The 24,612-nt window shown below is 39.4% G+C and overlaps 1 protein-coding gene across 6 annotated transcripts in view; it reads right to left on the reverse strand.

The window, feature by feature from the left end:
• Nucleotides 1-24,132, reverse strand: part of LOC139161985 (uncharacterized) — a 35,437-nt gene extending 11,305 nt beyond the window's left edge. The window contains exons 1-17 of one of the 6 annotated variants that reach the window (XR_011558211.1): nucleotides 23,687-24,132; nucleotides 22,021-22,077; nucleotides 17,791-17,828; nucleotides 13,869-14,009; nucleotides 12,438-12,500; nucleotides 11,466-11,586; nucleotides 11,212-11,304; nucleotides 9,526-9,686; nucleotides 8,724-8,809; nucleotides 8,479-8,562; nucleotides 6,942-7,004; nucleotides 5,629-5,706; nucleotides 5,442-5,530; nucleotides 5,157-5,193; nucleotides 3,952-4,100; nucleotides 2,583-2,645; nucleotides 1,296-1,371 (exon numbers count right to left, since the gene is read on the reverse strand). Coding sequence is in view for 4 of the 6 variants with exons in the window: in XM_070741875.1 (XP_070597976.1) it covers nucleotides 1,296-1,371; nucleotides 2,583-2,645; nucleotides 3,952-4,100; nucleotides 5,157-5,193; nucleotides 5,442-5,530; nucleotides 5,629-5,706; nucleotides 6,942-7,004; nucleotides 8,479-8,562; nucleotides 8,724-8,809; nucleotides 9,526-9,686; nucleotides 11,212-11,304; nucleotides 11,466-11,586; nucleotides 12,438-12,500; nucleotides 13,869-14,009; nucleotides 17,791-17,828; nucleotides 22,021-22,077; nucleotides 23,687-23,851 (1,564 nt within the window). In the remaining 2 variants the exon portion in view is untranslated. Of the gene's footprint in view, nucleotides 1-1,295; nucleotides 1,372-2,531; nucleotides 2,646-3,951; nucleotides 4,101-5,156; nucleotides 5,194-5,441; nucleotides 5,531-5,628; nucleotides 5,707-6,941; nucleotides 7,005-8,478; nucleotides 8,563-8,723; nucleotides 8,810-9,525; nucleotides 9,687-11,211; nucleotides 11,305-11,465; nucleotides 11,587-12,437; nucleotides 12,501-13,868; nucleotides 14,010-17,790; nucleotides 17,829-22,020; nucleotides 22,078-23,686 lie in introns of all 6 variants that reach the window. The other 5 variants (XR_011558212.1, XM_070741875.1, XM_070741877.1 and 2 more) reach the window with 5 other exon arrangements.
• Between the last annotated feature and the right edge of the window lie 480 nt (nucleotides 24,133-24,612).

Below are 24,612 nucleotides of genomic sequence, written 5' to 3' on the forward strand. Positions count from 1 at the left end.
GCAACTGTCACAAATATGAGTCAGTTGACAAGTATCTGATTTTTGATCACATGACTATGGGGATACTGCAAAAGTTGTAAGTGTGAAAAACAGTTGTACGACACTTTTTTTCAGTGCTGTTGTAACTTTGAACAATCACTAAACGAACTTATAAGTTGAACACTACCTACCTCATTTTCCCTCATAGCAGCATATTGTTGGCAATAAAATTTCCAAATACTGTAATTACAGAATAATTCTGGTCTTTACGTATGTAGAATTGTTTTGAATAATCTCTTTTCTCCCAAACATCCAGGTTTCTGCAGCCTGACAAAGGATGTACCTGAGCCATGCATGGAGGGGAGGGGAAATCCTTTGGCAGAAGACAACAGCTTGCAATCTTCCCTGCCAGCTTCCCCACTGACTTTCTGGGGAAGCTGGCAGAGTAGATAGCAAATGGCCATCCCATGACCACAGTGTGCTTGGTACCAGTTGTAAGTGCAAAGAGATTTCCAAGCTGTCACGGCTATTTCTGTTCAATTCCTAGGAAAGAAAAATCCTTACCTCCATAGCTTTAGAGAAAAAGACTTTTACTAAGAACAAACTGAATGCAAACTGTTTCAAGCAAACTCCAAAGCACAGACTGGGATCAGCACAAATACAGATACAGTATACAGCCCAGCCCCCTTGTAACTAGGCTACCAGAGGCCACTGCATATAAGAGTAAACTGACATGGCCTTGAAAGCTTTGCATTGTAAAGCTGCAATGTAAACTCCACAGTTCTCTCCCCCCCCCCGCCCACCCCCGATTCTATGGCAGCAGGCATCTAGCTAGCTAATACAAGCACGCAAAATGCTTTGTGGACCATAAAGCACCCTTCTGAGCATTTTAACTTCAAAATGATCATCAATCAATTGGTTGTAAGTCACAGTAGGTTGTAAGTCTTCCCCCCACTGCCATTTTTGGATAGAAAAATTAGTAGGTGAAGCAATAGGACATAAAATCATTCTAATTATAGGGTCTCTTCTGGTTCTTCAAAGGAGTGCGGGTGTCTCATTCTTTCCCATTTTATCTGCCATGATTCTAAAGTTCTTCAGACCATCAGATGTTTTAAAAATGTTTCATATTTGTAAAGCTAAAGAAACCACTCAAGGCAAAATGAACCATCATGAATATTAACAAGATAACACAAAGTTAATTCGAATGCAAACTAAAGTTGTGTATTATCAACTTTCTACTGATTATAGTTTGCCATGTGGTTAGCATCAGATTAAGTCTAGTACAATATAAAGGGTTGCTCTTAACTTTCAAGTACCTGGTGTAAGGAGACAATTCACCTTTGAAAATATCTCTTTCAGGGAAGCCATGCTTCGACTCCGCTGCCGATTTGCCTACAAATAGACAAAACTCCTGCTGATTAAATTCAACAGAGATCTATAAATATAGTTAACATAAGTCAATAAAGATAATATTCACAATTTAAATATTTTAGTCACTCCCAGAACAAAGAGTAAAATTACTGACTACTTTTATAATGCCTAATAGAAATTCTGTAGATATATAAGAGACATAACAATATTCGATTAAATGAAATGATTGCCCACAAAGAAGGAATCTGCACGCCCAGTTTCACTATCAGAATACAATGAAATATAAACAATTTCTAAAAAATTATGCCGGAAAGCTATAAGCATAATTGGGCATGCAATCCAACAAAATATTAGTTTTAAAACCTAATATCAAGAGAGGAAGAGGGGGAAGAAAGGTTTTAATTTGAATGAGCAGCAGTTAAGTCTGAGCTGAACAAGCTACATTGGTCAAGTTATGGTAGTAAACTCCATAAATTTAAGTTTGATTCTAATTTGCTTCTACCAACTAACATTTAAACTATCCTTCTCCAACTAGCATTCTCCAGTTGTGTTGAATATAACTCTGAAAATTTATAGCCAATCCAAAATTATTAAATTTTGTTTAACTATAACAATGCGGTAAAACATATAGGGGGTTTAAATTGAAAACTGATACTTCAAATCTTTCCTTCTTGCTTTGTCAGAGGAAAAGTAAAAAAGAGGAAATACATGGAAACATTACGCTCCCATTAATCCAGTATATAAGAACTGCACTGTCATAAAATTATCTCTCAGATTACGGTAATTGTGAACATTACAGAGTTTTCTAATCAAGGAAAGGGTCAATGGCTGGAACAACTGTAAAATTAAAATATAATGCCTGATTTGTTTTCTATTAACAAATATGCTGAATATCAAGATAATAGTAATTGCATACATTTGTGCCATCTGTCTAGACTTTAAATAAAAGATATGTTTGAAAAAAATTGGGTAAATGAAATCCACTCATTCAATGCTCACTTCCAAAGTTATTTTTAATAGTATGCCATATTTATTTATTTATTAGATTTGTATGCCGCCCCTTTCCGTAGACTCAGATTTTATGATTTTAACTGCTTTTTTTTTGGAAGGAACTAATTTAGCCAACATTTTACTATTCTCCCTACTTTTCCCCCTTTGTGTTCAAGGAGAATATTACTGACCTACAACAGCTTTTTACCCCAGCTCTCCCATTTGTGCAGTTTATTTTTCACCTTAATATAGTCCAGGGCGGTGAATTGAGAAGCAATTGCCAGGTTCAAACGAGACTCTAAATTCTGGAAAACAAAGACATTGCAGTAACTATTCCATATAGAATGAAAATCAAAAGCAATTGTTGAATAGACAAGGAAAGCTGTAAAACAGTGTAGTGAACAATTTTAAAATACATCCATATTTAGGTAAATATCGAAGAAAAAGTCAAAATTAGAAATAGTTGAAAGAAAAACATTTTTCAACGGAAACAGAAGAGAAAATTATATAAATAAATATGCATTCTCTTTAATCTTGCTCTTATCTCCCTACCCTTAAATCCTGCCTGACAGAGTCCACCTCTTCCCTGTGCACATTTTGCTCCCTTCCTCCACATCTTGGTCTATTGGATTGTAACTGAATTTTAAATTTACAATCTTCATTGTTTTAATATTTTATGCTGAATAACTATAAGATGCCAAATGTCGTCTCAGCAAGGAGAGTGGCACAGAAGTTTAATAAATAAATGTCTAAAGACTACCATGAAATAGCTGTTTAAAATAACATGCATTTTTGGAAAAGATTTTCTGAAAAATAAATTCTCTTCTACTTACACTGGTCACTTAGGATGTCCCAAGTGTAAGCAAGAGAACAAGCAAACACCCTACTTTTTTGTAGAACAAATGTTCCTGCTGATGCTTCTAATCAATCAATGTTACACATAACAAAGGAAGGCAATAGATTAGTGAGGTCTAGAAGGTCTGGAGCCTTGAGGTCCAAGACTCTGACCCTATACTGTGGATTCCAAGAATTATACTTTCCTTGAATAAAATCATCCTGAGGCCAAAGAGAATTTCACACATAGGTTTGGAAGTTTCCTAATTTTCCAATCATATTGCTAACTACAACTTAAAATCAATCTGAACAGCAACTGCAATGGTATCTAATGTGAGGTAGAGGTTTCCCAGTCACTCATGCCTTATGGTGCTCATCTCCTTCTCGACTGAGGGAGCCAGTGTTGTCTGAAGACCATTTCCGTAGTCAGCAAACTGTATGTCAAAGGCGCACAGAACACTGTTTTCTTCCCATCAAAGTGGTACCTATTTATCTACTCACATTTGCATGGTTTAAAACTGCAACCCTGTTGCATGGAGTTTGGATCTTGAACTCAGGCTCCCAACTCTCCAGATGACAAATTCAGTGTCTTTAACCATTGAGCCTTCGTGCACCAATATGAGAATACATTGCTATACTGATGTAGGGATTTTATATACAGACAGGAACCAGCAACCCAACAACAGATACTTGTGAATACAAAGGGCAGAAAATGCAGCCCCTTGACATAATTTGTTAAAAATATCAATTGACACAGTGACCCCAACCACCATTTACCATTTGTTCAAACTGATTGTTGAAGTCAGACTGCAGGAAATCTCTCATTTCACTGAGAATGCAGATTACATGAGCCACACGAACCTCTTCCATCTCTGGCAAAGATACTTCAACTACTGAGGCTCCTAAGTCCTCTAGGAACGCCACAGCTGAACGTACAGAGAGAGCAGGAAGAAGAAAAATAAACTTCACTTTTAAATAAATCTTGAGAGGCCATAATTCTAAATACACATTTAAAAACGATCTTTGTGCTATAATCCAACCCAGATCCACTTTTATGAAACCATTATATTGTACTTTGATATCAACAATGATGCAAAAATATAAAAAGTAATATAGAAAATTCAATACCACTCTGCATTGACTATCCTAAAACTGTCTAAACAGAACACATCCAAGCAAAATGCACAATTGCAAAATCATGCTTCTGGTTCTCTTAATCCATCCTTTACAATTTAATTAGCTTTCTTCCACAAATATATACACACAATACCCTACTGGATGATGCTAGCAATTCATGGCATCAGTTAACTCAATTATTTTTTGTTTGCTAGGAAGAGGTCTATGTTGTAGTTCATGGATGACTGGTCCATGGTGTTGGCAGGAAATAAACCTATACATTAGAAGTTTCCAATCTTTCCCATAAATATGGAAAATCCATGACCACCACTCCCCCTTGCACTGTTTAAATTAATCAATGGCACTGCAAGGAGAAACTGCGTATTCATTCCCTTCACATATTTGCTTGAAAAAAATTGCCTCCAAATCAAAGTAGCTATAAGGAAAAGATTCCAAATTCAAAATTGATATGGAAGATCAAAAATTGCATTGAGAATGGAGACTTATTAACATACCAAAACATAGCTGTCCTGGCTGCATTTCACTTCCAATCACCTCACCTTTGATGCAGGACGTATTTTCTTACTGCAACCTGAACTCCCTGGACTACATTATGTGTTATCATTCTAGCCTCTTTTTCACTACCTATATTAATGATCTTTAATTAATAGTAAAGGATAAAAATATGCATATATTTCTCTTTACATTACATTTTCTTAGGAACACAATACAGCTTCTGAATGACTCCTCAAACACTCATGCAGTGATTTAGAAATTGCAAGGCAGTTTTTATCTTCAAGATGTATAAGCAAGAGATACTAAGCAGGCCACATCATTATTGAAAATAATGATCATTTGCATGTTACCTTTTTGGCAGACAGCTAAGATTTCAGTATCACATGCCTAGCAGATAAGTCAAAACAAAATACAGTTAGCATCTTTCCTCATTTTTCCAGAACCATTGCAAGACACTCACTACCCCCCATGTTTTTCACCATTCCACATAATCATGACACACATCTGTTCTATTGCAAATATGTCTCAAAACTGATATAAGGGTCAAAGTTTGCCCCTAAAGTTTGTCCCTTATTGGTTGACTACGTATAACATATTAATGCAGAAGAAATAGAAAGACAAATACAAACAGGTACCTTAAAGAAATTCCAATCAATTCCCAATTTTAAACCATTCAGATCAGTGTTGATGTTTTCTGAAAAGGATGGTTCAGGTTGGTCCAATCCTGTAATTGGTTTAAAGAAGTAAGGACACTGAAATGTCATATATATTTTAAAAAAAACCTCCTCCTTGCATTTCAAGTGAGTAAGTGGCAATACGCACCATACGGATAATGTAAATCTGACCCAGCCAAGGTAGCATAAGCAATAGCAGCATCTGCAACTGAAGTGCAGAGAGGGCCTGGAATTTTTTTTAAAAAAACAGGTTATTCACTTTTCTAGTGATCTTATATTTTTCAATCATTTCTGAATTTAAGAGAATTTTATAGACCCTTAGATTATGGGAGAAAGTAGAATAACTGTTAAAATAATGCCACCTGTTCTGGAATGTGAAATAAGAGAGTACTCTACCAGGCAACTCACTGTGGAGGATATTTCTGATGTGACGCAATGGCAACATCCAAGAATAACTCTTCCTTTTGCCCAAGAACAGTAATAAAAATCAAAGAGCTTTCTTTTCAAACAATTACATGGCACTGGCACTTCATTCTTTACCATCTTACCATGAACTTCAAGGAGACTGATTGTTCCATAGTGGGAGGCCTGTCCACGTGCTACTCAATAGAGCCAGTGCACCACGTAGAAACCATTTGGTTCATGGTGGCTCCAAAAATGGCAAAACTCATGATACTGGGATTATGCTGGCTAACCAAGGGGAGCCCATTGTGCACTGGGGAAAAAATGAGAGACATGTAGAGGTGGCGAGGAAGATCCCAAAACATCAAGGAAGGAGATGGGGTAAGACTGAGCAGCAGAGAAGAAAAAGGCCTTGAGTGCACAAAAGCGGCCACCGAGTTACTCTCTAATAATGTTTTCTAAGCCCTAAAGTCTTTGCAGTTTTTTTTTTCACTGCACTACTTGCTCAGAATTTTTCTTTCCAGTCATAATCAGGTTCTAACAATGTTCCCAGCTCTTACTGGCTTGCAAGCTCTTTCATTGTTACTCTCTCCAAATAAGATTTTTTAAAGCCTTAACCAGGAGATGAAATAATGAGCTGAAAATGACCAGACTAAAGCTGCTAGCCAGATGAATACCTGGTAAGCAGATTCTTTTCCTTACTTTCCTCCCCAAGAACTTATACTCCGAAAAATACGGTATTTAAAATTCTTAGGAACATTTGGACAATATGACCTGCAATAATAGGGAGGGAGAAGTCTATACCTTAATTAAATGATTGTGTGGGAATTAGCTAGAGCTGGTTTTGCCAAAATTATGTACTCAATAACGTTTTGCAAGATTGTCATCACTATATTTTCTTGGTTGAATCTATTAGTCGGAACTTTGACATCTATTTTTAAACAGGCGAAGTATCTCTAAGACCCAAGAATTTGTCACTTAAATTAATGGCATAGAAAGCAGCTTCTCCTTTTTCTCCCAAGGACACCCAGTATCTATATACAGCTAGAGACATCTTACCAAGACTAACAGTAGAATATGAGAGAGGATGACACCCAAATCCACTGATCCGTCCAAATGTACCTGTAGACATAATACAGAAGAATGATTAAAATTACAAAGTGAATGTGAGAAATACTTCAGCAGAGTGCTGAATGATACAGCCTAAGAGAAAAAGTGACTAATCCATCTTAGTTCTTCCTTTTCTTAGCTCAAGCATCAGCCAAGTAAATGAATTCAGCTTAAATTTAAATATAGGAACTGGGCAGTGGTAGGTTGCTACTGGTTCACACCAATTTGGTGAATCAGTAGCAGTACCCGGGCATAATCAAAAACGGTCTGTGCATGCGCAGAAGATTCTGCACGTATGCAGAAATGTTGTATACATGCAAAGCACATGCATGTGTGCACACACTTCAATTCCCAAACCGGTAGCAATGGTAAGTGAAACCCACTACTGGAACTGACTTTGGAAGAGCTCAGGTGGCTATATTTCAGTAATACATTCAGTACCATCCACATGGCCGTCAAAAAAGCATCACAAAATCCTGTCTATTTTGTACACGTGTCAATGCATATACAGTGGTACCTCGAGATACGAGTTTAATTCGTTCCGGACCTGGGCTCTTAAGTCGAGCAGCTCTTATCTCGAACGACTTTTCCCCATAGGAATTAATGTAAATAATTTTAATTGGTTCCAGCCCTCAAAAAACTCACAAAGTTAGTCTAAATTATGCAGAAAGACATGTTTTTAATGAAGAAATGTACATGTACATATAAATGAATAATGAAGTTTCTTTCACTTAACTTGTAAACTTTCTTAAACTTTTAAATTTACATATGTTCAACTTCTCTGCCACCCAATCCTGTAGGACAGAGGTCCCCAACCCTTTTTGCACCAGGGACCGGCTTTAAGCGATCAAGAGAGGAATGGGTGAATGAATGGACGGAGGGTGGGAAGGAAGGAAGGAAAGAGGGAAGGGACAGGAACAGAGGAAGGAAGCAAGGAAACTTATGAAAGGGGAGAGTAAGAGAGGAATGAGTGAAGGGAGGGAGGGAGGGAAGAAGGTGGGAAGGAGAAAGAAAAGAAGAAATAGAGGAAGGGAAGGTAAAAGAGAGAAAGAAAAAGAGCAAGAAAGAAAGCTGCAAGCACCCCCCCGAGCCCCCCAGGCCGGCTGCAACATTTTAAAACACGCGCGCCGCTTCGCAGCTGTCTCCTGAAGCCGAACGCGGAAGTTAGCGTTTGGCTTCAGGAGACAGCTCCTTGGCGCTTGTATCTCGAATTTGGGCTTGTAAGTAGAACAAAAATATCTCTCCCCTCCCAGCTCTTATCTCGAGTTGCTCTTAAGTAGAGCAGCTCTTATGTCGGGGTTCCACTGTATAAAAGGGCTGGTACTTTGATCACAATATTGCAACTGTTATTTTGCCCATTTGGTTTTCTTTTCATTTTTATGCCCCCGATTTTGTATAAGTTATTCTAATAAATTGATATCATTTTTCAATTTTAAGAATACGACCTTCAGAATTAGTTGTTGCTCACATTTCTATCAGAATTTACCTTTCAGTCCCACAATACCACAGAAAGAAGCTGGGATCCTCACAGAACCACCTCCATCTGTACCAACAGCCAGTGGACAAAGGCCTAAAAAGAAATGGAAGTAAGAAAAATATCCATTGAATAAAATTATTTTCTCCACGATTTTCCCCACTGCCTAATCTAAACAAAAATTTGAAATGTTGCTGTAATTTGGCTTGGTTTTTCAATGCCACTCTCAATGCTTTCATCTGTAATACTAGCCTTACCTGCAGCCACTGCTGCTGCTGATCCACTAGAACTACCACCAGTAAAATGCTGAGGATTGTATGGATTTCTAGTTGTGCCATGATATCTAGAAATAAAATAAATAGGTATTTTGAAGGCCATCATAATGAAGGCTGGTGAGGAAGGAAGAAAGTATCTTTATATGCTAAAGAAATTAGATTGCAGTCTGCCGCAAGCAAAACTAAAATTGCATCTGCTCCCAGGTCTGAGCGAGGGGAGGAAGGACAGGAATAATGGAGGAGATAGGACAGTTGGAAAAAAAGATGGTGAGTACAAAACTGAAAGCAGAGCACTGGCAAACTAGGAGGAAGCTGTCAAGTTCACTTTGTGCTGTTACTGGTTGCTCCAAAACCACTGTAATTCCATTCTTTTAGTATTATAAAGCCACTTTTCTCCCTTTTGCTTACCTGTAGGTAGACAGAAAAGCTCCTCCAGCCCCACTAATTTCATACCTGCAAGCTAAGACAGTTCAATTCAAAAAGGCACCACTGCTACCAAGATAGAAGGAAAGTAACCTTCAGGGAAGCTTATTCAGCAAAAAAATCCAAAGACTTCCCATGCTTTTTCTTTTTTGCTGGAAACAATGTTAGCTAACCAGTGGCATTTCTAAATCTTTTTTTTTCTCACCTTCCATGCTTCCATACTCCCACCCTAATAAGATTTCATTACACTTTTTAGCAGTCAAGATATCAAAAAGCTTAATCATTTTTCTAACTGTCCTTTCTAGCCCTCACAAGAAATGGTTTGAATTCAAATTTATTTAGTGAATACATACTATTTTACCTATTTGGATTACATCCAGTGGTCCCAATGCCCAATTCATGCATGTTCGAGACACCAATGATAATGGCACCAGCCTCCCGTAGCTTCTTTGTCACAGTGGCATCTTCAGTCTCCGGCTTTGTGCCCAAGTATACAGTTCCACTTCGTTGATGATAGGGCACCTTATAAATATACAAAACAGTATTCTGTGGTAGGATTCTTGTAAAATGCAACCCAGTACTATAGATCATTTATTCCTGCCTCAATGGATTCCAATGGCAATAAACTATACAGAACACAATTTCATAAGGAAATGCATCCTTTTATAATCAAACCTACTTCTTCTCTTTGGGGAAGTTGTTCCTCTTAGGCCAAATTGAACCACTTCCATCTATTTCAAAGCCCCCCTTCAATCCCATCTAGACAAAAAAAAAGAAGAAGCCTCCTTATCACTCTCAGTTTAGGGCCATCTAGCGATGGGCTAAGAGCTGGAACGCTAAATTGCGCTCGCCGCCACGGCTCATACGTTCTTGCGCGAGCAGTGCAATTTTGCTGCCGCACCTGTGGAGGTAGCAAAATTGCACCTGTGTTTTGGCTAGGTTTTACCTGCGGCTCCATGCACGATTTTGCTACTTCCACAGGTGCAGCAGCAAAATCGCACTGGTCCTGCAAGAACTTACAAGCCGCAGTGGTGAGCGCAATTTAGCATTCCAGCTTGTAGCCCACCACTGAGGCCATCCTTATAAATTGCAATTTAGTGAAACTCAAACCTTCCATCTCATCAGCTGGTGATCTCACCATTTCACCTTCCTCACAATTAATTTCCCAGTTCTTCTGCCCTCATGAAAGGCCCAATTTGTCTAATGGGCCTTATCCCAGATACACAAATGAAGATGTGCGTAAGTTCCCCAAATTGGCCAGCTAATAAGATTTCTAGGATCTCTTGCCTTGCATCCAATAATTTCTGTTTTAAAAAATTGCTTTTCCATTGTTCAAAATCCATCTTATAAAGCAGACATGCAATGATTACAACAAACAGTCTTCTCCTCAGTGTTGTGCTCCCTACTTTGCCAAATTCCATAACATAGCAAACTCACTGTAATAAGCCGATACTACTTTGACAGTCTCTAGTTTGTAACTGTGTATAACCATGATAATTAGCAAACATTGATAGTTTATCCCCCATGAATTCTTCCTTTTTAAAATTCTCTTCAAGTGGGTGATTGTCGTTACATTTTGTGATAGCAAATTTCATAATATGCCTCAGAGCCTATGCACGGCATATAGCTTCTACAAATCTGTTGTCATTAATTTTTAATATGGCAGAAATGAACATTATATTGATGAAGTAAATGCCTATTAACGGCATATAATTAAATAATATTTAAGGGTTTTGTACCATTTCTCATCTCTATCATCTTTTTGAAATATAGCCGCTAATATAGGGCGGCTAACAACAATAAAAAGACAATATGAAACGAGATGATCATCATCCCTTAGAGTTGGGAATGACTAGCAGATACAGTATGTGCGAGGGTACTTTTATCTTTACCTTTATTATAGTATTAATATTAATACAAGGTACAAAACAACTGATAGCGTTAAGGTGCTGTTATACTGTACTTCCTCAGTATTTTCTATACTCTCAATGTGATATTTATTTTTCTTTTTAACAACACTGAGCACAAAAAAGTGTAATCTGTATACCACTTTAATTTCTTCTTTTAAGCACACTGGAATTCCATCCAAGAGTGAGAGAGGCTGTTTGTTTCTGTAACGAGCTGTGGATTCCTCAGCCATCTGAGCAAAGACAGATTTGTGAAATAAATCATATAATTATTCTATAGAAATAGTACTTTAAACAAGTAAACTACAAAGTATCTCACCCTGAATCCTGTAATAACACAATTTAGAGAATACCTTTTTCAAGAAACAAGTAATATTCCTCTCACTGAACACACCTTAATTATCTCCTCCTCATTCCATTGAGCAATTGCTTGGAGGTTGGGATTTGCTTTCCCAACTTCTTTCAGAGCAGCAATAATGTTCTTGGTAACTTGTCTGGGTGTTACCTCTCCAGATCTAGTGAACAGTCAAAATGGAAATTGTTACATTTCCACTCTATTGTCAGATTCATGCTGAGGTCACTAGTAGCCCTTAACAGTAATATTTCAAATGCACAACCCCAAGTTCTTTAAAGGGAATGCTTAGTGAATAAAGGCTTACTGAGTCCTAAACTTCTGTATCATTTGTGCTATAGTGAACCAGAATGATTACTCCATGTAATCATTCAAATCAAACAACAGTTATGTTTACATTCATACAATAAATATGCTAACTAAAGCCAAGAAAATTCACATTATGGCTCAGGTATTCTGGCAGCAAACTATTGTTTACTTATGATTCTTAGGATGAGTGAATCATGTCAGTTAGCTGCTCAGTTATTTGGGAATTGAGTGGTTAAGAAATGTGAGAATTAAATTAAATTTGATCAGATATATACAGTATTCTTGAATCAGACTATAGAAAAACATGATCTTCTAGTTCCATCTAATGTGTTTATGCATAATAATAACTGATTGGCCCCTATATGAATCACAAAGTCATCTCCTACCCCTGGAATAGTTTAAAAATTTAAAATCAAGAACCATAGTTTGCATGAAACATGGAGGAACTGGGTCTGATTATTCAATTATGCACATGAACAAAGTTGAAGAAAAACAGAGTTAACTCCACAACAGAAACATTCACATCTGGTCATGTTAAAAGTATCTTTATGGCAAATACAAACAATATATTTCTCCATTTCTTCTAGAATAGAGGGGAAAATAGGAACAAAACTGGTCCCTAACCTACTGCTTTGTCAATTAAAAAAACCAAAAATAAACCCAAGAATGTATTCTTTTTTTAAAAAAACGTATTGAATTCCTTACCTATAGCACTTCAAGAAATCCTGAATCCCTTTAAATCTGAAAGCAGAACTTGCAGAACCTGAACTGTGACATAAAAAGGAACAATAAAGATCTATGGATAATCTGAAAAGAGTAAGATGTTAACTGAGAAGCATAAAAGGCCTTTTCTAATCTTTCTTTTAGTAGCAACCATCTGAGATTGGTAGCATTTCTTATTACTCTTCCAGTTTGGCTGGATATGCCTCCATTTCTTTCTCAACTGCCACATCCTACTGGTGAGAGCTGCTGTGAAGAGGCAGAAGCCCATACTGCTGAATTTCATTTTTGCTATCACTTTTTAAACAAAACAGAATGACAAAGTTGGAAGGAACCTTGGTGACCCCAAATTTCAGACAAATAGTTGTCCAATCTCTTCTTTAAAACTTCTAGTGTTGGAGTATTCACAGCATCTGGAGGCAAGTTGTTCCACTCATTAATTGTTCTGTCAGGAAATTTCTCCTTAGTTCTAGGTTGTTTCTCCCCTTGATTAGTTTCCTTCCTTTGCTTCTTGCCCTGCCTTTAGATGCTTTGAAGAATTGTTTGATTCCCTGTTCTTTGTGGCAACACTGCTATCATGTCACCTCTAGTCCATTTCATGAAATTAGACATATCCAATTCTTTATGTTTTCACCTCCAGTCCCCTAATCATCTTGCTCTTCTCTGCATTCTTTCTAGAGTCTCAACATGTTTTTTATATTGTGGCAACCAAAACTGGATGCAGTATTCCAAATGTAGCTTACTAAGGCCTTATAAAGTAGTATTAACCCTTCACATGATCTTGATTCTATCCCTCTGTTAATGCAGCCTAGATGTTGGCTTTTTTGGGAGCAGCAGAACATTGCTGGCTCCTATTTAAGTGATTGTCCACTAAGACTTCAAGATCCCACTCATAATTACTACTACCCTGTTTTCTCTAAAATAAGACATCCCCTGATAATAAGCTCAATTGAGCTTTTGAGTGCATAGCAATAAGGCCAAGCGCTTATTTCAGAATTTTAAAAAATATAAGACAGGGTCTTATTTTCAGGAAAACATGATACTGAGCCGGTACCAACTATACCACATGCACAATTATTAAGCAAGTGAGCCTTTTGACCATATCATCCTTTCTTTATATGCATATTTTCCACCTCCAAACCATATTAATTTGAATGCTTAGTGAATATAAGCAGCTCAGGTGATCTGTATTTGTATAATGAGGGTGTGTGTGGCCTAAGGAGATCAATACCCTATATCAGTGATGACTAACCTTTTGTTACAATGCATGTGCAATGCCCCGCCCCTTGTGCATGCACGCATGGCTCCTCACGCTCCCCCTGCAGTCATGCACATGACGCCTCCTACAGTCTTCCTAGCAGGCCTCCCTGCAGCCTTCTGGGAGCAAATATCCTACCACTTAAATTACACACATACCTTGATTCCATCAAACTCTGGAGAATTGCTGAGGCGTTTTTTGATTCTGACTTGTGCTCTTTTCTTTCTGAAGCCACCAATGGCATGAAAGTAGGATCTTCAGGAATATCAAGGTAGCGTAGAGCAGTAAAATTGTTCATCCTGGAAAAAGTGCATTATCATTACATTAACTTGAGAAAGTTTTTAAAATTCAGTCAAGTACTAATTTAAAACTGTTTTTTAATGACAGTTTTTTTATTTTCTGTACTGCCTATTTCTCTCAAAGTTTTCCATTAGTAACATTATTCTAAATGAATCTTAAATGTTGTCTAAAAAGTTGCATTACTGGAACTGATTAGATATACATACTGTGGTCTAGACAATAGATTTCCTAATATTGTGCCAGCAACCGTGGCCTCAGAAGAAAGGCAACTGTACAGGACACTCAGAGAGATTACCTTGAATCTGAAGGAGCCAGCTATAGTTATCAGCAAAATGTCTTCCTGACATTTTGGCTCCTAGGTCCTTCAGATCAGTGGTCTAGAGCAAAGTTACCAAACCCTAAAACTCAAAATTGCTGAAGAGATACCAGCTGTGAACGCCAGAAGATCAATTTATACGCATAGCTTCTATGTTTTCCACTGTCCAGAAATGCAGGGGAAGAGGCAGCCAGAACATATACAGGTAGTCCTTGAGCTACATTAGCAATAGGGAATGGGTTTACCATTGCTAAGCAATGTGCTCATTAACTGCAATTATTACATGACTACATTGCTTAGTGATAATCCGGATGGCCCTGGTTGTCATCACAACTGCAAGATATGTGGGTTATTAAGCAGGAAGCAGAGAGAGGCCCAGATAAGGAGCACAGAGTGTGGCATGGGGTGAGGAAAGCCCTGGGAGACCCGGTGTAGGCCACATGCATATTTGGGGTATAGGAATATAGCATAAACTTGGGGAGGCCAGGAAAAGAGGGTATACACATGTGAGCATAGGAGGATGGAGAAAGAAGGCATTGTATGCATCTGAGTATGTAAGCATAGGGAGGAAGGAGGCTGAAGAAGGAGAATGCCACTTGTCTGTGTGCGAATGTAGGGAGACTGGGGGAAAGATGTTCTGGTGAATTAAGTGAAAAAAGGAGAGAATAAAATGTGGTGCATATGAGTGAAGAAAGGTGGTGCCAAAAGTTTCTTAAGTGATTTGCTGGCTTCCCCATTGATTTCATTTCTCAAGATGCCAGCCAGTCCACCTTGTCTCTGAAGTTGCCAGAAGAGACTGATTTTAAATCCCTTCATATAGTGCCACTGTAACATCAAACAGTCACTGAATGAATAGTGGTAAATCTAGTATTCTTCTTGCATTATCTGTAATGCAAGTGTTAGAATGTAAGAATTCTTTGATCAGAATGGAGCAGCTGACAATTTGCCTTCAGCATCCAGGCTACCTACAAACCAGTTTCAAAATTATGGGTTGCAATTCTGGGACTCTCTTTCTTCTTTTCTTCCTTTTTTCTTCATATATAAAAAGTGTGAAGATTCTGATCATGGCTTGGTTTAAATAGCAGCCCAACGAAGGTGTAACTGCAATAGGAAGTTTTTCATTTCTTCAAAGGATGAAAAGAGGCACATAATCACAGTACCAAGTTTACTTTTCATGTCCAAATCATATGCTAAGCTTAAGTACAGGTTGTCCCTGATGTCCTTGTCCTTATCCTTAAGTACAGATAGTCTTTGTCCAATTAGGACTGAAATTTATGTTGTTAAGCAATGGAGTTGTGCAACAGGCATGTCGCAGATCAGAAAGGTTGCAGTGAGCTGTGCAAGAGGTGTCATAAGGGTTGGGGGGGTGCTCAGAGATGCAGCACAGATGGGGAAAGGTGCACGAATGGCTTGCATAAATACAGAGGGCTGGTGGAGGGTGAGCGATGGGTGAGATTTATCTCAGTGACTTGTGATCTTCCCTGCCAGCTTCTCCATTGACTTTCTGAGCAAATAATGATCATGTGATTGCAGAATTTATTTATTTATTTATTTATTATTTGGATTTGTATGCCGACCCTCTCCGAAGACTCGGGGCGGCTCACAACAAGTGAAAAACAATCCAATACAATCCAATTAATTAAAATATTATGAGTTTAAGAAAATCCCCTATACTAACATACACACATACAGGCATACCATATATAACTTCAACGTGCCCAGGGGAGATGTTTAGTTTCCCCATGCCTGACGGCAAAGGTGGGTTTTGAGGAGTTTACGGAAGGCAGGAAGAGTAGGGGCAGTTCTGATCTCCGGGGGGAGTTGGTTCCAGAGGGCCGGTGCCGCCACAGAGAAGGCTCTCCCCCTGGGGCCCGCCAACCGGCATTGTTTAGTTGACGGGACCCAGAGGAGGCCCACTCTGTGGGACCGAATCGGTCGCTGGGATTCGTGCGGCAGAAGGCGGTCTCGGAGATATTCTGGTCCAGTGCCATGAAGGGCTTTAAAGGTCATAACCAACACTTTGAATTGTGACCGGAAACTGATCGGCAGCCAATGCAGACTGCGGAGTGATGGTGAAACATGGGCATACCTGGGTAAGCCCATGACTGCTCTCGCAGCTGCATTCTGCACGATCTGAAGTTTCCGAACACTTTTCAAAGGCAGCCCCATGTAGAGAGCATTACAGTAGTCGAACCTCGAGGTGATGAGGGCATGAGTGACTGTGAGTAATGAGTCCCGGTCCAGATAGGGCCGCAACTGGTGCACCAGGCGAACCTGGGCAAACGCCCCCCTCGCCACAGCTGAAAGGTGGTTCTCTAATGTGAGCTGTGGATCGAGGAGGACGCCCAAGTTGCGGACCCTCTCTGAGGGGGTCAATGATTCCCCCCCCAGGGTAATGGACGGACAGATGGGATTGTCCTTGGGAGGCAAAACCCACAGCCACTCCGTCTTATCCGGGTTGAGCTTGAGTCTGTTGACACCCATCCAGGCCCCAACAGCCTCCAGGCACCGGCACATCACTTCCACCGCTTCGTTGACTGGGCATGGGGTGGAGATGTAAAGCTGGGTATCATCGGGATATTGATGCAACCAACTGTAAGTTGTCAAATACCCAGACTGTGATCACTGTGGAGTTAGTGGAACTGCCAGAGTCCAAGATACAGTCAAAAACACCATTTGTGCAATACCATCATAACTTGGAACAGTCACTGACCAAACAGTCACATATCAAAGATTGTCTGCAGTATCTTAAGCATCTTTCATATGTTCATAAGTTTCAAATTAATGGCAAATTGTTGGTGCCAGTGTAGGCTTAGCTGAACGAACAGTATGTTCAACTACTGAATGTATTTATTTATTTATTTGTTTGTTTGTTTGTTTGTTTGTTTGATTGATTGATTGATTTTTATGCCACCCTTCTCTTTAGACTCAGGGCGGCTTACAACATGTTAGCAATAGCACTTTTTAACAGAGCCAGCATATTGACCCCACAATCCAGGTCCTCATTTTACCCACCTTGGAAGGATGGAAGGCTGAGTCAACTTTGAGCCAGTGATGAGATTTGAACTGCTGACCTGCAGATCTAGCAGTCAACCGCTGACCTGAAGATCTAGCAGTCAGCTTTAGTGGCCTGCAGTACAGCACTCTACCTGCTGCGCCACCCCGGCTCTGTTATGTTATGAATGTTATGCAAATTTTGAACTTTTCAATATTTCATAGTTCTTTAACTTTACACCCCAAGCACAATACAGAACCACATCAAATAGTAAAATAGAAATGTTCCCACATATATTGTTTAAGAGAACAGATTATTAGCCTAGAAAATCTAGTGCTTCAGTGAAAAAGCTCTCTGTCTCTCATATAGTGCATGATCCATTCAATTTGATTTTGTTTTTCATGTTTTCTATTTTGCTCTGCTTGTACTTTGTCTTATTATGTAATTCAGTTAGTAAAATAATACTTACTTCATTAAAAATGGCACTAAAAAAAGTTGTCCAAAAGCCTACAATGAAAAAATATATATTTTATTTCTTTGTTCTTCATTGAGTCTTCTTTCAACAAAGATGTAAAATAATTGGTCATTAAAGGGCCAAATACAAAACACACACAGTTAACCTCTTTCCTTAGACTGAATTTAAGGCTTACCCATTCTGCTTTCATCAAAGCCAGACTGTGTTGTCTAAGCCAGGAAATCCCAGAAAAGAAATTCACACACGCACAACCAGCCAGAAAGGTATAAAATATAAATGTATATTAGTAATAACTGTTCATAGCATCAAATAGTTAAAAGTGAAAACAATGTTATCAGGAACTGGGCAGCAGTCTATGGCTAATGACCTTTTCAGGCCAGAGTCCAAGAGCTCATTAAAATCTCTTTGTAGGGTCAAAACTCACAGCATTTTGGCAGAAGTCTCGGATGAGCAATCTGTGAATATTTAAAGCTGTCTGGAAGCAAATACGATCTCTACAGCAGCGTTTCCCAACCGGTGTGCCGAGGCACACTAGTGTGCCGCGAGACACGGTCAGTTGTGCCGCGAAGCTCCTATGGAAGCTCTATCTGGGCGGGGCGCTAAGTGCGCCATGGCTAAGTGCACATGGGGGGAATTTCTCTGGCGGCAGCAGCAGCGGCACCAGGAGTATCCGCCTCACAGCTGACCACCTTGCCCCTGCTACCGCCGGCAACCCTCCCTCCCTCCAGGCCCCAAAGCTCACACCCTGCCGCCGCCAGGGAAGCTGCAGCCGGGCGGAGCGCACTGTATAAAACATGAAGAAAAGGTCCCGCGGAAAGGCGGGGGGGGGGGGTGCCGCCTCACAGCTGACCTTTTCTTCTTGTTTTATGGTGCGCTCCGCCCGGCTGCAGCTTCCCTGGCGGCGGCAGGGTGTGAGAAAACGGCTCCGGCAGCAGGTAAAAGTCGGCCGGGCTACCGGGAGGCGGAGCATGGCCGGGTGCCGCCTGGGAGGGCAAGGGGGTTGATGGCTGCTGCCTCTTAGCTGCAGAGCCGGGCAGAGGCGAAGACAACGGCGCCTTCCACTCTCTCTCCGGCTCGAGCTCTCTTTTTCTCTCTGTTGCCGGCAAGTCATCTCCCACCTCGAAGGGGGAGGCGGCTGCAGTCCCACGATGCCCTCCCACAGGAGCAACAATAAATACCAGGGTGGGCTATGTTTCAAGCCCCCCTTTCGCCCCTTGTCAGCTCCTCTGCAATTCTGCCCCTTCTTGTCTGAATCCCCAGCATTTGCTCCGATGGTTTTAAACACTGAGTCCGTGCTTAGGGCTGGTTGGTTCCCCTCTGAAGAAGCCCCGGTTAGGTTGCAGATCTTCCTGCTGCGTTTCGTTCTTGGAGAGCCGCTGGAATGAAGTTGTGATGTGTTTCAACGGCGTGGTGAAAGAAAGAGAGAGAGAGAAAAAGGAGGGGAGAGAGAATGAGAGAGAAAGAAAGCAAGAGAAAAAGAGAGAGAAAGAAAGAGACATAGCAAGAGACAGAGAGAAAGAGAGACATAGCAAGAGAGGCAGAGAGAGAAAGAAAGAGAGACATAGCAAGAGAGACGGAGAGAAAGAGAGAGAGAGAAAGTGAGAGAGAGAAAGAGAGAGAGAGACATAGCAAGAGAGGCAGAGAGAGAGAAAGAAAGAGAGACATAGCAAGAGAGACGGAGAGAGAGAGAGAGACAGAGAAAGTGAGAGAGAGAGAAGGAAAGAGAAAGAAAGAGAGATAGCAAGAGAGAGAGAAAGACATAGAGGGAGGGAAGGAGGGAGAGAGAAACAGAGCAAAAAAGAGAGGAAGAAAGAAAGAAAGAGGGATGGAGAGAAAGAAAGAAAGGAAGGAAGGGAGAGAAAGAGGGAGGGAGAAATAGAGCGAATTGGAGGAATAGATTTTTTTTTGTCCAAACTTTTCTTTAGCCGCCCCCTCCCCCCCGTTCAGTGTTCCCCAGGATTTTGAAAATATGAATAATGTGCCACGGCTCAAAAAAGGTTGGGAAACACTGCTCTACAGCATACAGAGCACATGTTATCCTTCGTACTGATTCCTTGCAAGACTTCCCCTTATATAGCTACAAGGTGTGGCCAAGTGTTCTACAGAGCTATTCACACCCAAACCTCTTTCTTCTCAAATAATCCTGTCATCATTCTACAAATCCTTGCATCTATAAATGGTTCTTCATCATCTCCTGAGTCACTCAAAAACACCTCTGGGGGTGTCGCACAGTCTCTGGTTGGCTTTTAGTCTCTAACGCCTCATTCTCTCCATTCTCAGACTCAGGTGCCCAAGAACACTGGCCTAGATTTCCAAAACGCACCCGTCTCTCAATTTTCAAATCTGTGATCAGCTGAGCAGGACGTGGACGGGCCACAACAGACTGTACAATATTGATCTGGCACAGTGAATCAGTTATAGCAAAAATCATTTCCCCCATTCTCAAAAGAAAGTGACTTCAAACCTGTTATACCACAAACAGGTAGGAAACAGGTACAACAATTGTTGTATGCTGCACAGAGACATTTTTCATGAGCCAGCCAAATAAATTTGATCAATAAATAAAATAAACTTTTATTTTACTAAAAAACAGGGCTTGTGTTGGTTACATAACATATCGGGGAATTCTTTCATAGAGTTTAAATCATGCCTGTTTCTTCCTTAGCCAGTGGAGAGAAATCTGGCATTATTCCTAACTGGAGGCTAACATTTTGCACAGAGCATGTTACAAAAATGATGGACTCCATCTGAACTTAATACAAAAAGCAATAATCCATGCAAAACAAAGTGAATAAAACAACAAAAGGCGTCCAAAAATGCAGCTTTGCCTATATAAAAACCACAGATTCTACAATAGGCAGAAAGTTGATGAGTAGTTGAACATCCCATCCCATCAAACAGTACCTATCCCAAAACAATGAATGAGGATACAGCTGAAGTACTGTAGAGTACAGTAGAGAGTACTGAAACGTTTAAAAAAGAAAGGGCCAGACAAGAATTAGTTAGTAGACATTCCATGTTCCCATGGGTCACAATGCATTTTCTTCTCTCCCCTGAGTGTTTCTTGATGGAACTTGGTAAGTATTTAATTCAACAAAATGGATAACTAAGATCCCAGAAGAGTATGAGGGCAAAAATGAAATAGAAGCTTCCTTTCCTTTAAAACTCAGTTATAAACCTTGAAATGTTTAGATAAAAATAAATATATCAAGTAACCTTTTTGATTAGAGAGAGACTGTTTTCATAACTCAACTTTTATGACCTAACAGAACAAAAATATCATTTTAAAAGATGGAAGAAAATTGTTCACTAATCAACTATCATGATATGACACAGTATCATTACTGCGCAATGACTTGGTTATAGACTCACCTAGGTTGCAAAGAGGGATGCAGACAGAGGTGAAAGATGTTGGTTTGATAAATACCTACACAATGCCAATGTCAGGATACACAATTTCACTCTTCATTCTGCTTAACACTTTTGGAGGTTGGAAAGTAGTCATTAATTCTCTGCCATTTGTTCATCTAACCTGTGTTGTTGTATTCTCATGAAGCATCATAATTAATCACAGAGAATGCCAGCCTATCACAGAGAATTGCATTAAATAATGCCTTCATTCTTAATGTTACCAATAGGGAGGGATCAGAGATTATCTGAGGTTATTTCGCAGATATGGACACATTAGTCCACTTTTGAAAAGCTTAATTTAAAACCTGCTTATTCTTCAGCTATTTGTTTCTCTCAGCTCAATCAATCAGCAACTTTTTGAAACAGGTATTTTGCACATAATCTACAGATTATACACTACAATCTGATTGGAAAACAAGTTTAAGTTGTTCCTGTTAACTTTTTACTAACTGGTATTACTTTGCTTTTTGAATCAAATGAAAAAATTGGAAATTTATATCCAAACCACCTGGAAACCACCAAGTTCTCTAGCCTTACCCTTCCTCCCCAAAAATCAAGACATATGATATAGTTAGGTAGTCTGAAGAGTACAACTTTTAACTATATTGGTCTTGGGATTCTATGCTATGAAAGACATACAAAAAGAGAAGGCCAAAGAACACAAGGCAGACTCAGAAAAAGATGGAGAGATATCAAAGACGCACAACAACAATATCAAATAAAAATGATTGAACTAGAACTTTGTATCTCCCTGAAGCATCTGAAGCAGTAAAAGAGAAAGTAAAGGAGGAGGAGGAAACACTGGATACTTACTGTATTGGCCAGGTGCACACAAAGCTTTAGAGGAAAGCCAGATAGTCTGGGGGACCACTAGAAATAAAGAAAAAACACACATATTGGTTTACAGAAGTATTAACACCATAAATCCATTAACTGTTGTTTTTAAAAAAATCAAATTAATACTGCTGCCCCTTCAAAATAATTACCATAGCATATGATTCAAAGGTATTTAAATTTAATCTAAATCTTAAATACAATTTAGTTAATAATAATTTGGCAATGATAAACTAGAAATTACATTTTTACTCTGTGTATTTTTAAATAAATCCTTGTATATTCATGATTGTCAAACAAATTACTAGGTATTTAATCTAATGTCTTATTGTATATAAAATAATATATTCTCTGTATGTAAGATGTAAGATAAATCACCATATATCAAAAAAGGATGATAATGACATACAGGTTGAGAGGGAGTTAGGAATGTACAGGAGAATTTGCTAGCAACCCTTTTAGATGAAATAATTATATCTACATGTAGGGAAAGAGTCATTCATTTCTTCAGGGATAAAGAAATCTCCTTTGGTATCTTTTATATAATTTTGCTAACACAAATTGAGGTAGTTATTTTTCCAGATTCTGTCTGAAAGCTTACTATTATGAATCTTCTTCCCCTAATTAGTTTTTTCTGAGGTCTATGATAAACTTTTCACATATATTATTACTCCATTCCACTCCCCCTTCCCTTTGTTAGCGGCCACAATTTCTTGTTACCAAGATCTTTATTTTCCAACAGATTTAGAATGTCATTTTAGTGTGTGTGTTTTGAAGACCTACATTATGTATTAAATTTAACCTGACAACAGTTTTGTCTAAGTAGACATTTATACAGGTTTACTAGCTTTTTAATATTTTTTATAATCTGAGCTATTTCTTATAGAAAAGGACTCAAATATTCCATTATCATTCTTGAAGTGTATCATAGGCTTTATTGTAGACAATTGTATGGACCAGCTGTCTCCACATTTTTCAATTTTGTATAGCTTCTTACAGTTGTGTTATACTATGTCAGCTTTGATACCTATCATGTTTTTGGAGGGCTGACCCTTCCAAATATAACTGCCTTTTCCAATGAGTTTGCTTGCATAATAACATGCCTAAAATAAGTAATGTGCCATTGTGATATTGCCTTCAAGCTTGGTTTTATACACTCCAGTACTTGCTTGTTTGTCATTTACTGTCCAAGGAAAGCATTCCAGAGCTCCTTTGCTGAAGAGTTCCTGGGACAGAGAAGGGGGTCCTCCTCACAAGTTTTATTGCTCATGTTCAAAATGACCACCAGATAAAATGCTCATTTATATCTGCTTTTTGTGTGGTTAAGACAACATTTATAGAAATGTACAAGCTTTTCCTGAGATTCATCAGATACTCAGAAAAGCGTAGCCGTTTTCATAAACGGGTTAACTGGGAAGTTAACTACACACTCCTGATTTTCTGCCACCACAATTCCCTTATAATGTCTAAGCGAAAAGTATACTTCGTCATTGTCAGCCATTCAGTCGTATCCAACTCTCAGCCACTATAACGGCTCAGCCCCCTCCATGCCTCTCTCGTGCAGATAATCCATGCTACCAGAAAGAGCATGGATGATGCGAATGTCGTCCCTAAAACGTGCAATTGTCTTTACGGCCTCACTCACCGCGTCTACGGGAGGACGCCAAGATTTTTGGAAGCGGCCCGACCGCCGGCGGTGAAAAACTGTGCCAGCCGCGCCAGTAACACGCCGCAAGAAACCTAAATAAAACGAAACGCAAAGAGCGGCTACCCAGCCCACCGTCCATAGTTGACAGCCTTCGTCCTTCATGCTTCAGGTGGTCGGTGCCGCAGGATAAAAGGAGATCAACGGAAAGCCGAAGAACGTTACAAACCGCTTCCCTCCTCCGCGCAGGTTTTTACTGGGGTGGAGGCGGAGCCTGATGAAAGCAGCTATTTTTTGGCCGTTTGTTTTAGAGAATCGGAATTTGACGCCTCAGTCAGCTTGGTATTTTTTCCGTAGTTCCTTCGGACAGCATGCCTGAACATGCCTCCCTTTCGGTTAAATCGCATGTTTGCGCCAATGGGGGAGATCTCCACCGACACCGCTCTGAAAGCTACAAAGGAGAAGCAATTTGTGTTAACAGAGAGATTTTAAAAGATGTACACAACAGAGGTTATATTTTTCGATTCTTTTTGCGGCCTTTTTAGTTTGATTTAGACCAGTGTTTCTCAACCTTGGCCACTTTGAAGATATTTGGACTTCAAGTGGCCAAGGTTGAGAAACACTGATTTAGACAATGATTTGTTAGCATACTAAGTTACCCAATGGATTCTCTAATTAACTCTTTATTCCTGGTTCGACGATATACAACAGATTTAGGTGCAAGAATTGGATTGTCATAAATTAACCTTTTAAAAAAATAAAATGGTTTAGTGGTAGCAGAACAGCTTGATTTGCCAGGGAATTGTTTTCTGCAGGCAAATTTTTGTCTGAGGGGACAAAACTTAAGTGATAGGCAATATTAACCAGGTCCCGACCCGCACAATTCCGCTGTTCCAGCAGCATTGCCATCGCAGAAGTCCGTGAAT

Source organism: Erythrolamprus reginae, chromosome 2 (genome assembly GCF_031021105.1).
Source record: "Erythrolamprus reginae isolate rEryReg1 chromosome 2, rEryReg1.hap1, whole genome shotgun sequence".
In the NCBI taxonomy this organism is placed as follows: domain Eukaryota; kingdom Metazoa; phylum Chordata; class Lepidosauria; order Squamata; family Dipsadidae; genus Erythrolamprus; species Erythrolamprus reginae.